Source organism: Mus musculus, chromosome 10 (assembly GCF_000001635.26).
Source record: "Mus musculus strain C57BL/6J chromosome 10, GRCm38.p6 C57BL/6J".
Lineage (NCBI taxonomy): Eukaryota > Metazoa > Chordata > Mammalia > Rodentia > Muridae > Mus > Mus musculus.
Genome location: NC_000076.6, coordinates 103069000 through 103085052, shown reverse-complemented (window position 1 = coordinate 103085052; position 16053 = coordinate 103069000). Strand labels below are relative to the sequence as shown.

At 37.3% G+C, this 16053-nt stretch overlaps 1 protein-coding gene across 12 annotated transcripts in view; it reads left to right on the top strand.

The window, feature by feature from the left end:
* Lrriq1 (leucine-rich repeats and IQ motif containing 1) overlaps nt 1-16053 on the top strand; it is a 191999-nt gene that overhangs the window by 151323 nt on the left and 24623 nt on the right. For 9 of the 12 annotated variants that reach the window (XR_871734.2, XM_011243593.2, XM_030245336.1 and 6 more), the window contains one exon: nt 13853-14003. Coding sequence is in view for 11 of the 12 variants with exons in the window: in XM_011243593.2 (XP_011241895.1) it covers nt 13853-14003 (151 nt within the window). In the remaining variant the exon portion in view is untranslated. The remainder of the gene's footprint in view (nt 1-13852; nt 14004-16053) is intronic. The other 3 variants (XM_030245338.1, XM_030245337.1, XM_011243595.2) reach the window with 1 other exon arrangement.

Sequence of the window (16053 nt, the reverse complement as noted above, 5' to 3'; positions counted from 1 at the left end):
ATGTCCACAGCAACATGTTGGGGTGTGCTTGTCAAATTCTTGTCAACTTGACACAGATACGATCATCTGGGAAGAAAAAAAGAAAGAAAGAAAAATTACAACAAAACAAAACGAAACAAAAACCTTAATTGAGAAAATTCTATTAGAAATACCTGCATTCCTTTTCTTTAAATGGTTCAGGTGGACCCTACCCACTCTGAGTAGTGACACTTCTGAGCCAGTCAGTGGTCCTGGCTTATATAGGAAAGCAATCCAAGTAAGCCATTAAGCACCACCCATCCATGGTCTCTGGATGAGTTTCTACCTCTAGCTTCCTTCCTTGTGTGCGTTTCTGCCTTCATGTTCTTCCATGATGGAGAGTAATTAAGATGTGTAAGCCAAATAAGTACATTCCTCCCCAGATTGGTTTTGGTCAGTGTTCTATCACAGCAACAGAAGCTAAAATAGGACAAATTGGTACCACAGAGTGAGGTTGGGCTGAGATTGGACTGATCATGAATTTTGGTGGATGGATTACAGAAGGATTTTAGAGTTTGCAGCTGGAAAAGCCATTGCGTGCACAGAGTTTAATACGCTCTTGTGAGAACTTGAAAGATAATACTCACAGATGCCTCAAAGGTGGGGGTTTGTCTTATGACATCTCAGACAGAAGTGAAGACTATCAGGGCTGCTCATGTGACATATTTGAATTAACAGCCTCTGGTTTCTGGTCACTTGGGGCTGAAGAAACAGCAGTGATTAAGAGATGGGAACCACGAAATACAAGTGGAAGTGGTTTACTGAGCCAACTGATCATAGTTAAGAAGGACTGAGATATCAGCCTTCCTTAAAAAAGAACCTTCTGGGGACTCTTTCCTCAAGGTCAGCATAGAGAAGCTGTGGTCACTGGGTGGGAAATTAAGGGAGTCAGCCAAGCTTGGTAAACTAGAAGACTCTCCCGCATGTTACTGATCTTGACAGCTGAAGTTTAGCACTGTCTATCAGGATTGAATTCCTTGTAGAGAGGTCATTGGTAAGACTATATCCTTATTTGCAATAGAGAACCCCAGAAAGTTGGAGATGCCAGGAGAGTGGGAGTTCACCTATGAAAAGTACAGGTGTAAAGCAAGATGGAGCCTACAGGACACTGATTATGCTGTTAGTAGAACAGAAGTGGAGCTTCCCAAGACCTTTAGAACCCAGAGCATCATGGCTGAGTTCCAGACACTGGACAGTGAGCTTTTGGCACTGTTTGAATTTTGATTTGCTTTGATCTAGTTATAACCTTGCCTGGTACTTCCCTCTGAGAAAAAAGAAGTATGGAACTTACTATTATTTATAGGATCCCATAGTTGAAAGATATATTGTTTAAAGCTGTGGGCTACGTTAGATATTTTCTTTATTTACATTTCATATTTTATCCCCTTTCCTCATTTTCCCTCCGACAACCTCAAATCCCATTCTCCCCATCGCCCTGCTCACCAACCCACCCACTCCCGCTCCCCTGTCCTGGCATTCCCCTACACTGGGGAATTGATGTCACACAAGGCCATTCTCTGCTACATGTGAGGTTGGAGCCATGGGTCCCTCCATGTGTACTCTTTGGTTGATGATTTAATCCCTGGGAGATCTGGGGGTACTAGTTGGTTCATATTTTTGTTCCTCCTGCGGAACTGCAAACCCCTTCAGCTCCTTCAGTCCTTTCTCTAACTACACTATTGGGGACCCTGTGCTCAGTCCAATGGATGGCTGTGAACATTCACTTCTGTATTTGTCAGGCACTGGCAGAGCCTCTCGGAAACAGCTCTATCAGGCTCCTGTCAGCAAACACTTGTTGGCATCCACAATAGTGTATGGGTTTAGTAACTGTATATGGGATGGGTCACCAGGTGGGAGAGTCATTGGATGGCCTTTCCTTCAGTTTCTGCTCCAAACATTGTCTCTGTATCTCCTCCCATGGGTATTTTGATCCCCCTTCTACGAAGGATCGAAGTATCCACACTGTGGTCTTCCTTCTCCTTGAACTTCATGTGGTCTATGAATTGTATCTTGGATATTCCAAATATCTACTTATAAGTGATTGCATATTATGTGTGTCCTTTTGTGATTGTGTAATCACATTTTCTGTATCCATTACTCAGTTGAAGGACATCTTTCTTTCCAGCTCCTGGCTATTATAAATAAGGCTCCCATGAACATAGTGGAGTATGTGTCCTTATTAAATATTGGAGCATCTTCTGGATATATGCCCAGGAGTGGTATAGCTGGGTCCTCAGTGGTATAGCTGGGTCCTCAGGTAGTACTATGTCCAATTTTCTGATTGGACTGATTTCCAGTGTGGTTGTACCAGATTGCAATCCCACCAACAATGGAGGAGTGTTCCTCTTTCTCCACATCCTTGCCAGCATCTGTTTTCACCTGAGTTTTTAATCTTAGCCATCCTAACTGATATGAGGTGGAATCTCAGGGTTGTTTTGAATTGCATTTCTCTGATGACTAAGGATGTCGAACATTTCTTTAGAATCTTCTCAGCCGTTCGATATTCCTCAGTTGAGAATTCTTTGTTTAGCTCGGTACCCCATTTTAATATGGTTATTTGGCTCTCTGGAGTCTAATTTCTTGAGTTCTTTGTATATATGTAGCATTGGTAAAGATTTTTTTTCCCAATCTGTTGGTTGTCATTTTGACCTATTGACAGTGTTCTTTGCCTTGCAGGAGCTTTGCAATTTTATGAGATCCCATTTGTCAATTCTTGATCTTAGAGCATAAGCTATTGGTGTTCTGTTCCACAAATTTTCCCCTGTGCTCATGTGCTGGAGGCTCTTCCCCACATTCTTTTCTATTAGCTTCAATGTATCTGATTTTATGTGGAGGTTCTTGATCCATTTGGACCTGAGCTTTGTGCAAGGAGATAAGAATGAATAAATTTTCATTCTTCTACATGCTAACTGCCAGTTAAACCAGCACCATTTTTGAAAATGCTGCCTTTTTTCCACTGGATAGTTTTAGCTCCTTTATCAATGATCAAGTGACCATAGGTATGTGGGTTCATTTCTGGGTCTTTAATTGTATTCCATTGATCTACCTGTTTGTCGTTATACCAGTACCATGCAGTTTTGTTTGTTTGTTTGTTTCTTTTTGGTTTTTTGTTTCGTTTTGTTTTGTTTTTTATCACAACTGCTCTGTAGTACAGCTTGACACAGGGATGGTCATTCCCTCAGTTCTTCTATTGTTGAGAATAGGTTTTGCTATGCTGTGTTCCTTGTTACTCCAGATGAATTTGGAAATTGCTTTCTAACTCTATGAAGAATTAACTTGGAATATTTTTAATTAGGTACTTTCTTCATTTACGTTTCCAATGCTATCCCCAAAGCCCCCTATACCCTCCCCCTTCCACTCCCTTACCCATCCACTCCCACTTCTTGGCCCTGGTGTTCCCCTGTACTGAGGAATATAAAGTTGGAACAACAGTATTAACTTGGAATTTTGATGGGGATTACACTGAATCTGTAGGTTGCTTTCAGCAAGATAGCCATTTTACAATATTAATCCTACCAATCCATAAGCATGGGAAATCTTTCCATCTTCTGAGATCTTCTTAGATTTTTCTTCAGAGACTTGAAGTTCTTGTCATAAAGATCTTTCACTTCCTTAGTTAGAGTCACACCAAGATATTTTATATTATTTGTGGCTATTGTGAAAAGTGTTTTTTCCCTATTTTTTTTCTCAGCTTGTTTATCCTTTGAGTAGAGAAGGTGACTGATTTGTTCAAGTTAGTTTTATACCTAATCATTTTGATGAAGTTGGTTATCAGGTTTAGGAGGTCTCTGGTGGAATTTTATGGGTCACTTAAGTATACCTTTTGCTGTTTAATTGCTCTGGCTAGGACATTGAGTACTGTATTGAACAGGTAGGGAAAGAGTGGACAGCTTTGTTTAGTCCCTGATTTTAGTGGAATTGCTTCAAGTTTCTCTCCATTGAGTTTGATGTTGGCTACTTGTTTGCTGTATACTGCTTTTACTATGTTTAGGTATGGGCTTTGTATTTCTAATCATTCCAAGACTTTTATCATGAAGGTGTGTTGGATTTTTTCAAATGTTTTCTCAGCATCTAACAAAATAATCATGTGGGTTTTTTCTTTGAGTTTGTTTATATAGTGGATTACATTGATGGATTTCCATATATTGAACCACCCCTGCATCCCTTGGATGGAGTCTACTTGATAAGGATGGATGATCGTTTTGATATGTCCTTGGATTCGGTTTGCGAGAATTTATTGAGTATTTTTGCGTCAATATTCATAAGGAAAATTGGTCTGAAGTTTGCTTTCTTTGGTGGGTCTTTGTGTGGTTTACATATCAGAGTAATTGTGGCTTCATAGAACAAATTAGATAGTGTTCCTTCTGTTTCTATTTTGTGGAATAATTTGAAGAGTATTGGTTTTAAGTCTTCTTTGGAGGTCTGATAGAACTCTGCACTAAATCCAGCTGGTCCTGGGCTTTTTTGGTTAGGAGACTATTAATGACTGCTTCTATTTCTTTAGGGGATATGGGACTGTTTAGGTCATTAATCTGATCCTGATTTAACTTAGGTACCTGGTATCTGTCTAGGAAGTTGTCCATTTCATTGAGATTTTCCAGTTTTGTTAAATATAGACTTTTGTAGTAAGATCTGATTATTTTTTGGATTTTCTCAGTTTCTATTGTATGTCTCCCTTTTAATTTCTGATTTCATTGATTTGGATAGTGTCTCTGTGCTCTGTGCTCAAAGAACCAACTTCTCGTTTGGTTGATTCTTTGTATAGTTCTTTTTCTTTTTACTTGTTTGATTATAGTCCTGAGTTTGATTATTTCCTGCCTTCTATTCCCCTTGTGTCTAATTGCTTCTTTTTGTTCTAGAGTTTTTGGTTGTACTGTCGAGCTACTAGTGTATGCTCTCTCTAGTTTCTTTTTGGGGGCACTCAGAGCTATGAGTTTTCCTCCTAGGAATACTTTAATTGTGTCACATAAGTTTGGGTATGGTGTGGATTCATTTTCTTTAAACTCTAAAAAGTCTTTATTTTCCTTCTTTATTTAATCCTTGACCAAGTTATCATTGAGTAGAGTGTTGTTCAGCTTCCACATGTATGTGGGCTTACGATATTATTGAAGACCAGCCTTGGGCCGTGGTGATCTAATAGGATGCATGGGATTATTTCAATCTTCTTGTATCTGTTGAGGCCTGTTTTGTAACCAATTTTTGGAGAAGGTACTATGATGTGCGGAGAAGAAGCTGTAATCTTTAGGATAAAATGTTCTATAGATATTTTTAAAATCCATTTGATTCAAAACTTCTGTTAGTTTCACTGTGTTTTTCTTTAGTTTCTGTTTCCATGATCTTTCCATTGCTGAGAATGGGGTGTTGAATTCTCCCACTATTATTGTGTGAGGTTCAATGTGTGCTTTGAGCTTTAGAAAAGTTTCTTTTATGAATGTGGCTGTCTTTGCATTTAATGCATAGCTGTTCAGACTTGAGAGTTCATCTTGGTATATATTACCTTTTATGAGTATGAAATATCCTCCCTTATCTTTTGTGTTAACTTTAGATTAAAAGTCAATTTTATTCAATATTAGAATGGCTTCTCCAGCTTGTTTCTTCGGGCCATTTGCTTGGAAAATTGTTTTCTTTTCTTTTCTTAAAAAGATTTGTTTATTTATTTATTTATTTATTTATTTATTTATTTATTATATGTAGCTGTCTTCATACACTTTGTCTTCTCTCTCTGACTCCACTTTCTCTGGCCCAAAGATTTATTATACATAAGTACACTATAGCTCTCTCTAGAAGAGATCATCAGATCTCATTACGGATGGTTGTGAGCCACCATGTTGTTGCTGGGATTTGAACTCAGGACCTTCGGAAGAGCAGTCAGTGCTTTTACCCGCTGAGCCAACTCTCCAGCCTGGAAAGTTGTTTTCAAGCTTTTTACTTTGAGGTAATGTCTATCTTTGTCACTGAGGTGGGTTTCATGTATGCAGCAAAATGTTGGGTCCTGTTTACATAGTCTATTAGTGTATGTCTTTTTATTGGAGTATTGAGTCCATTGATATTAAGAGTTAGTAAGAAAAAGTGATTGTTGCTTCCTATTATTTTTATTGTTATAGGTGGAATTGTATTTATGTGGCTATCCTATTTTTTGGTTTGTTAAAAGATTATTTTCTTGCTATTTCTAAGGTGTAGTTTCCCTTCTTGTGTTGGACTTTTACATTTATTATTCTTTGAAGGGCTGAATTTGTGGAAAGATAATGTGTAAATTTGGTTTGTCGTGGGATACCTTGGATTCTCCATCTATGGCAATTGCAAGTTTTGATGGTTATAGTATCCTGTGCTGACATTTGTGTTCTCTTAAGCTCTGTATGACATCTACCCAGGACCTTATGGATTTTATAGTCTCTGGCAAGAAGTCTGGTGTAATTCTTATAGGTCTGCCTTTATATGTTACTTGGCCTCTTTCCCTTACTGCTTTTAATTTTTTTTGTTTTGTGCATTTGGTGTTTTGATTATTATGTGACAGGAGAAATTTCATTTCTTGTCCAATCTATTTGGAGTTCTGTAGGCTTCTTGTATGTTCATGGGTATCTCTTTCTTCAAGTTAGGGATAATTTCTTCTATAATTTTGTTGGAGATATTTAGTGGCCCTTAAATTGGGAATCTTTACTCTTTTATACCTATTATTCTTAGATTTGGTCTTCTCATTGTGTCCTAGATTTCCTGGATGTATTGGGTTAGGAGGTTTTTGCATTTTGCATTTTCTTTTACTGTTGTGTCAATGTTTTCTATTTCTTCTTCTGCACCTGAGATTCTCTCTTCCATCATCTCTTGTATTGTCTTGCTGATGCTTGCATCTATGGTTCCAGATTTCTTTCCTAGGGTTTCTATCTCCAGCGTTGCCTCACTTTGGGTTTTCTTTATTGTGTCTACTTTCCTTTTTAGGTCTTGGATGGTTTTATTCAATTCCATCACCTGTTTGGTCATGTTTTCCTGCAATTCTTTAAGGGATTTTTTTTGTTTCCTCTTTAAGGTTTTCTACCTGTTTTTCTGTGCTCTCTTGTATTTTTTTTTAAAGGGAGTTATTTATGTCCTTCTTAAAGTCCTCTATCAGCATCATGAGATGTGGTTTTAAATCCAAATCTTGCTTTTCCTGTTTGTTGGGATATCCAGGACTTGTTGTTGTGGGTGAACTGGGTTCTGATGATGCCATGTAGCCTTGGTTTCTGTTGGTAATAGACTTGCGCCTGCCTTTTGCCATCTGGTTATCTCTGATGTTAGTTGGTCTTGCTATCTCTGGCTTGAGCTTGTCCCTCCTGTGGGCCTTATAAGCCTGTGTCAGCAGTTCTGTGAGACCAGCTACCCCTGGCAGGAACAGTGGAGAGAGGGCTTCAGAACAGCTCCAGCTCCTGGATGCAGATGGAAGCAGGAAAAACTCTTCCAAGATACTGTTCCTGCATCCTAATTGGTCCTGGCTGGTCCAGCCTTAGACAGTCACCAGAGAGAAAATCTAAAAATGTGCTCTTAATTTATTTGAATTTTTAAGAGCTATGGAACTTTTAAACTTATATTATGTTTTATTGAATTAAAATGCTATATTGATTAAAAAGAACAATATGTTATAGTTTAATACTGACAGGTTTAGGTGTAAAGCTGAAAAATATATAAATTGTGCTATTGTTTGGTCAACTTCATACAAGTTACAGTCATGTGTAAAAAGGTAAGGAACCTCATCTGAAGCAATACTTCCATCATATTTGCAAGTCTGTAGGACATTTCCATGATGAATGCTTGATGAGCAAACTCGTGGCCATGGTTTGCAGAACCACACTTGAGCATGTGATTCTAGGTTGCATAAGAAAATACTATGAATGAGAAATGAGAAGGAAGCCAAAAATTGCATTGCTCAGTGGTCTCTGATTCACTTTCTCTCTCCAGAGTTCTTTTTTGGTTAAACTTACCCCCTCAGCTTCCCCCAGTAATGGACAATGATAAGGATTTATAACTCAAACCATTTCCTTCCCACATTGTTTTGGTTCGTGTTATATCATAGTACTAGCATTCAAAGTAGGAAAAGGGGTCTTCTTGTGTCTTGAGGGGTCGGGATGCAGAAAGCTAGACTTCAACATAACCCTGGGTTGTACCTTCAAAGGCCTGCCCATAATGGCTTAAATTCTAAGACCTTCAATAGTCTCCCAAAACTGCACAGTCAACTAATGACCAAATGTTCAAACCATACCAATACCTAACCTAATTTAAATACAAAGTACATAGTTGGAATTTCAGATAGTTTCCTCTGAAGTATAGTTTTTAGAAACATACTTTAAGCCTTGAAGTAGAAATGCCATTAATGAAGAGAAAACATGCAATCACAAGAAACTGAGTAACTGTAGTGTGTCTGGTGGATTATGGTAAGAATTTAAAAGATGCCTCACAAGATTTAGCACAAGACTTGTCTGTACTATTTAAAAAGCACCTCGAATTATCTACACACAAGAAGCTTTTGGGAATCTTGGAATACGTAGCCTGTTGAGACCATGAAGAGAAATAATGGGCTCTAAATTAAGTAAATGGCTATGGCAGATATCCAGGTTTGAGCATGTACAAAACAGCAAAGTAGAAAGTAATAGAGTCTAAAACATAATTTAAAACTCCATATGTCACATGAATGAAGTTAAGAGGTGAATATACTTGATAAATGTTAAGCATCAGTCTACAAGGCAATGAAAAGTGAAAGATAACCAATTTTCTGGTTTGCTAAAGAGGAAAATGACTTCAAAATCATCATAACAGAACAAGAGATGGGCCATAGATGTGACTAGTTGGTCTCAAAAGTGCTTGTCTAGCATACACGAGGTTCCATCCCCAGTACCAGATAAAAAAGAACAACAACAACAAAAATAAATAAATAAATAAATAAATAAATAAATAAATAATAAAAATAAAAAGCACCTCGAATTTTCAGTTTTAGATTTGAAGATAGATAGTGGATTGTTTGTAAGAGATGTGTTAGCTTTTCATCACTGTGACAAACAATTAAGCTAAAAGAAAGAGAGATTCATTTTGGCTCACAACATCAGAGATTGCAGTTTATGGAGTTTATTGTTTTGTGCCAAAGGGAAGGCAAAGCATCATAGTTGGGAGGAGATGCAAAAACAAAGATGCTCAGCTGCATGTGAGAAAGACAGAGAGAGATAGGGAGAGAGAGAGAGAGACAGACACAGAGACAGAGACAGAGAGACAGAGAGAATGTACCCTCCAAAGGCTTCCTAGCTCACCCCACCTTTCACAGTTTCTGCTGCCTCCATTGCCCCTTTAACCATTGTGCTTCCTGTGGATTTATGCATTAGTAAAGATTGACTCTAGTACTACCTCACTCCAATCTCAAGGATGTTGCAGTGAAGAATACTTGAGCCTTTGAGGGCATTACAGATTAAAACCATACAGAAGCCCTTTATCTAACGAGGAGATAAAAACAGTGATTCAAGAATGTGAGTGAAGTCACATTACCTGGGCAGTATAACTAAGATCTTGAGGGCCAGTATTAGCATTATACTACATAGTCAAAGACAAAAGATCAACAGTAAGGTATGATCTAAGTGGAAGAATATGATCTGAGATCAAATATACTGACAAAAATTAAACCCTCAAATGTAACTTTCTTGTATGGTTACAAAAGAGAAAAATGGGCAAGTGTAATGAAACAAAATCAAGAGGAAACAAAGTTGTTGAGGTATAATAACAATAATGTCTTGAAGTCATTGCTACTTTTCTATTTCAATGATGAGTCACTGTCTTAGTTAGGGTTTCCATTGCTGTAAAGAGACACCATGACCAAGGCAAGTCTTATAAAAACCAACATTTAATTGGGTCTTGCTTATTAGTTCTGAGATTCAATCTATTATCATCAAGATGGGAGTTTGGCAGTATCCAGGTAGGTATGGCACAGGGGAGGAGCTGACAGGTATAAATATTGATCTGAAGGCAAACAGGAGAACACTGGCTCCCATATGGCTTGGAGAAGGGTTTCCAAGCCCATCCCCATAGTGACATACTTTCTCCAAGAAGGCCATACTTACTCCAACAAGGCAACAGCATAACAAAGACAACTTGGTATTTATTGGGGCTCATGGTTGCAGAGGGTTAGAGCCTCATGGTAAGAAACATATCATGAGTAAGCCTATCATTTGAACAGTGACTGAGAGGTACAAACTGATCCACAAGCACCCAGTAGAGAGGAGGTGGAGGAAGACAGAGGAGGTGGAAGAGAAGGCTGAGAAGGGAAGAGACTACACAAGGCCTATACTAGGCCAGATCTACAACATTTCATCAGTGAAAGTGTAGAGAGTCTCCATCCCTAACTAAGGGTCTAGTTGCAATTAATTTGTTGGCAAAGAAATGCCATTATCTTTAGTGAAGTTGGTACAGAAAAGTAGAGTCTGCTCCAGCAAATAACCTATCTGTGTTATTGCTAACAGCCCTACTCAAAATCAGTGAGTCACCTGCACTAAAATACCTGAAAGTGGAGTAGGGGAGCACTTGGTGGAGGGAAGGGCTTTATCATGGAAGGTAATGGGGATAGAAGAAAGCATGCTTAATCCTTTTCAAAATGGTCAAACTGTGGATAATAGGGACAATGTTAAAGGTATATCATGAAGGTAAACTCACTACAGTTTATGTGTTATTAGTGACAAGGAGGGAGTAGCCAAGGATCATTGCAGATTTCTGGTTTAGGTAACTTGGAAGTTCAATAGCAAAATTAGACCTGATGATGATGATGGTGATGGTGGTGGTGATGGTGGTGGTGGTGATGATGATGATGAATACAAGTAATGCCTCTGAAGTTCAGCTGAAAAGATGAAATATTTTTAGGAGTAAGATGGAAATTATCTCTTCTAAGCTGTCCAATGTATTAGCCCTATGAGATAGGTCTATCCTCTCATCATCAGAAGGCAGCACGCTATGAGGCATATAGTAAGGGACCCATTATCTATGTAGACCCCAATAAACCAACCTCTAAAAAATTATCTATGAAGTACCCTAAAGAATAGCAATCAAAATATATGAAAGAAGAGAACTGGTCTGTGTAATTTAATTCAACAGAGAAGGCAATGATGATAATAAGTGGAATGTGTTTATAAGATAAAATTTAAAGCCTTATATCTTTTGGAGATAGTTGAAACATTTCTCACTCTGGTGTAGCAGAGGCTAGCTGTAAATTTACATCAATCCTAGTACCATAATCTCTAGAATAATGAGAGTATAAAGATGATCCGCCACATCCATCTTAGGTATAGGATATAACATTTACAAATTATTTTTTGCTTTGCTAGACTAGGAGCTGAAGCCCACACCCTATGACTGCTAGGGAAGCTCTCTACCACTTAACTAAATGTCCAGCCCTCAAACCTTAGTAAGTCCAATTTCAATTTAGCAAAATAATATTGTAGTAAACTACAAAAGAACAGAAAGTGAAAAAATAAAGACCAAGAATAAATGAAAGGCTTTTTTGGTAGAAGACAGATCACTGAAAATGTGTAGAATTTCCTCCCAGAGTCCGGTACTTCATGCAGTTTATTGAATTCAGAGATGCAAGCCACAAATCACAGGAAGAAAATGACATGCAGTTTTGAGGACCTTTAGAGCATACACAAGTTTGCATGCCTAGAAAGATAGTCTTTGAAAAAAAGAGTAGAAATTGAAATCAACAATGAACCAGAAATATACTATCACTACTAATGACCGAGAGAGGATTTATGTTTAGACAGCAATATAAATTAAGATGCCTATACCCTCAGGCAGTTTCTAACCTGAAAGAATGAAAAAACATTTTCTGTGATATATAATATAAAATTAGTAAATAACCACATGGGCTAATGCTGTTTACTTAGCAGTAAAGAAAGATAGCATGGCCATAATTAGACAATACTGTTGAATTTTCAATAGCTTTTTAAGTATTTAACATGGCAACATGAAGCTAAGTTTCAGTGAACTGTATTTGTGAAGAATGTAGACCAACATATTTTTTAAGCAAGATACACTTATTATAACTTGTTTTCTACATATTGAGGATTAAGGTTCAAGCCTTGGCTTGGCTAATCACAAGACTCACTTAAGTCTTGCTACTTACTTAATGTCTGAACTGTACCTGAAATGGTCAAGCAAGAAAGGTAGATCACAATCCAGTATCTGCAGAGGGAATTCTTTACAGAGTAACTGTGACAACGCATCTTCCTTTGGTGGCAGTCTGATTTATATTTTTCTGTGTACCCACGTGGCTATTTATCAAATATTTCTCCTCATGAGTTTATTGGCCAGCCCAGGCAAATGAAGGAGTCTTCATTCAGTTGTAAAAACCAAGACAAGCTTGCCTTGAGATATTAGACATGAGCTATGGATATTTTAGAATCAGATGGGCACACCAGAAGAAAAAAGAAGTTAGACATTAGAGAAAAATAGCACTTTTCTTTTAGACTTCCCTAAATATTGGCTCTAAAAATCTCGATTTGAAAACCAGCATGCTTTCACTGACCTATGCAGGAACGACTGATGTAAGATGTTCATTCACACCATATTCAGCATTATGTGTACCATGCTGTGTGTACACAGGGTATTATTTGCATTTGCTATGATCTTTCAGATATGTTCCATTTTCCAAAGAACTTACAAATATCCTGATTTCTAGGTCAAACAGTAAGTAAAAGAATGTCTCGAATTAATGACTTGACATCTGACTTTCTTTTACTTATTAGTTTTTTTTTTATTATTATTTTTTTAAATCAACAGTCCCTTGTCTCGGTTTGTCTGACAATGATCAGGAGCCTATAGGAGCCTTGACTTGCAGTGTTGTATCAGCTCTTCTAAATGCTGTAGTTACATTGTACCTGGAGAAGTTAGCATTTTTATCCACCAGATGTTGCAGTTTTATATTCTTGGGAGTTTAATTTCTGTGAATTGATATTAGAAACATGTAGTCTGTTGAGGTCACAAAGCTAGCAAGCCCTTAGCAGTTAATGAAGGCTCAAAGAAAGAAGCAGAGTAAGAGAGCAAGCCCCTGGTGCAAAGCAATGCTCACAACAGCTGCCTGTTGGTGTAACTCTAAATTGTGTGGCACTGACAGAGTAGGCATAGCTGCCATGTTTTCACACACACACACACACACACACACACACACACACACATACACACATACACACACACACTGAGAGAGAGAGAAACAGAGACAAGAGATGCTTGTAATAAAGCATAAAGGCTGGTTTTTGCATCTTTGTTTGTTTTTTATACTTACTTTGGGTATGTGTTCAATATGATTCACCTATATGTGGCATATGTAGATCAGAGGACAGCCTTTGAGAATCAATTTCTCCTTCTACCATATATGCAAATATTACTATGAAAAGCTTTACTTTGGAGAATTTATATGCACTCTTCATAATTGAAAAGAAAATTAACTTACAAAAATTCAGTTTTGTATAATCAAAATTCTGTTTTAAATACCTTTGTTATAAGTTCCATTGTATATGAATATGTTTATAATGACAGTTTGAAATCATAAATTAAGCCCAAAAATAAGCCTGTCAGTAAGAGTAAAAGTCTACTGTCTCCCAAAAATGACCCCCAGTTGTCTAATTGATACTTAACCTTAACAGTGGAAGCTGCATTCATTTTTTTTTAATTCTTCAATATAGATGTGATTGAAACTCAAATAGGAAAGATACTTAATTTTTAATTATGGACATTATTTCCTCACCATGCCTTAATCAGTATATTGCCTCTTTTATTATGATGAAATTTGTGAGATTATGTGAGCTACCTGCCCTAACTTTAATTCATTGAATAACAATAGCACACATCTCTTCCCAAGATGAGGAGGAAGAGGCAGTCTCCAAGGCAACTGCTGCAAAGGAAAAGTTAGAACGGAGTCAGGAGTACACCTACCAGTGGCTTCATACACAAGTTGGCTTTCCTGAAGCAACCAGTTCCAGGAACCTGAAATGGTGAGGTCATTGCCTTTCAATTAGATTTCTGTACTGTAAACATATCTTGAAAAGTGAAACCTGGGTTAATTGTGCTAAAACAAACACAACTTCATAGCCAAAAGCCAATACATCATATCGCCAGAGGCTTTCCTACAGAGGAGATTTAATTGTTCTTTATAGTTTTCACCATAAAATGTTTAGGAAAAACTCTATTCTGTAATGCTTAAAACAAACACATGAACCATGCAGTCTCTTCTACTTCATAAAGAAAATGTGTGGTATTCAGTAACTGTTGCTGTGTCAACATATAGGTTTAAAAAAAAATGATTAGTTTTAACATTGAAAGCTGAAATTCTAAGTGAAAAATTTTATGACAATATACTCTAAAATAAAATCTCTAGTAGAAGACACAAACAATTGCTCAGAATCTCTATTTTCTATTTATCATATATAAAATATTTCTTTATATTTTAAAATTCACTTTTAAAAATGGAACAACCCTCCTCTCTGTCTCTCTCTGTCTCTGTCTCTGTCTCTGTCTCTCTCTGTCTCTGTCTCTCTCTGTCTCTGTCTCTGTCTCTCTTTGTCTCTGTCTCTCTCTCTCTCTCTCTATCCCTTTCTCTCTCTGTTTGTGTGTTGGGTACACATTTTGGGGTGGGTACATATATATTTGAGTCAACCTTTAGTGTCCTTCTTTGGAAACTGTCAGTCTTTATTATTATTATTATCATTATTACTATTACTATTTTTTATTATTATTACTATAAGTTCTTGAACCATTTTTCACCATGTGTTTGAACCATATCATAGTCAATTCCTTCCCCAGCTCTTAGCAGATCCAAAACCCCTTCTCCACCCACACAATTTGACAATTTGTGTCCTTTCCTTTAATACCACAATATTTTTTTTCTGTTTTTCTTTTTCTTTTTTCTTTTCTTTCTTTCTTGTTTTGTTTTGTTTGTTTTGGTTTTCCCAAGACAGGGTTTCTCTGTGTTGCCCTGGCTGTCCTGGAATTCATTCTGTTACCAGGCTGGCCTTGAACTCAGAAATCAGCATGCCTCTCCCTCTCCAGTGCTGGAATTAAAGACGTACGCCACCATATTTTTTTTAAGACATGGTCTTTTGCTGGGCATGGTGGCGCGTGCCTTTAATCCCAGCACTTGGGAGGCAGAGGCAGGCAAATTTTTGAGTTCAAGGCTATCCTGGTCTACAAAGTGAGTTCCAGGACAGCCAGGGCTACACAGAGAAAAGATATGGTCTTTTGTTAGACTGGGAATAACTGGCTTAGGCAAAGTTGTCTGTTCAAAAAAGCTTAGGGATCCTTCTATACTCCCAGCTCTCATCACCACAGCTCTGTGATTCTAAACATTGACCAGCATGCCTGAAGTTCTCGTGCTTGCATGGCAAGCTCTTTAGTTACTTGTCTTTCTCTGTAACTTCCAAAGACTAAATTTATTGAAAATAAATATATCAGTATTCTGATCAAATTAAACTTGACTATAAATATTAATGGTGCACACTAAACATGGTAGAACATTAAAGGTAGAAAACTTTGCAGTCTCAAGTGAAATTTTATGGCTGTAAAAATTAAGAGTGATGATACAGGCTTGAGATCACAGTATTTGGAGGAACAGACAATTGGAGCAGGAGGTCAACCTTGTCCTTGACTACATGGTGACTTTGAGTCCAGCCTGGGCTGTATCACTTCTCTTTCAACGAGCCAAAGAAAAAGGAGGAATAGGAAATAAATCTAATTTAAATACACTTAGTTTTTCTAAAATTTGATAACTCTTACTGTTAATACTTTCAGATTTCTGTTCATTGATGTCTATATTTTCAAATGATAGTTTCGAAGTATTATTTAGAAATTATATTTGTAAAAATTAATATATAATAGAGGAAATACATGTGTGTATAATGTGTGTGTGTGTGTGATGTGTGTGTAATGTGTGTGAGTGTATGTAATGTGTATGTGTGCATTTAATACATGTAACAGAGACTGAAGCTGTTCTATTTTATATAAAGACATTTTGAGCATTTTAAAACATTCCTGTTCAATATTTATGCT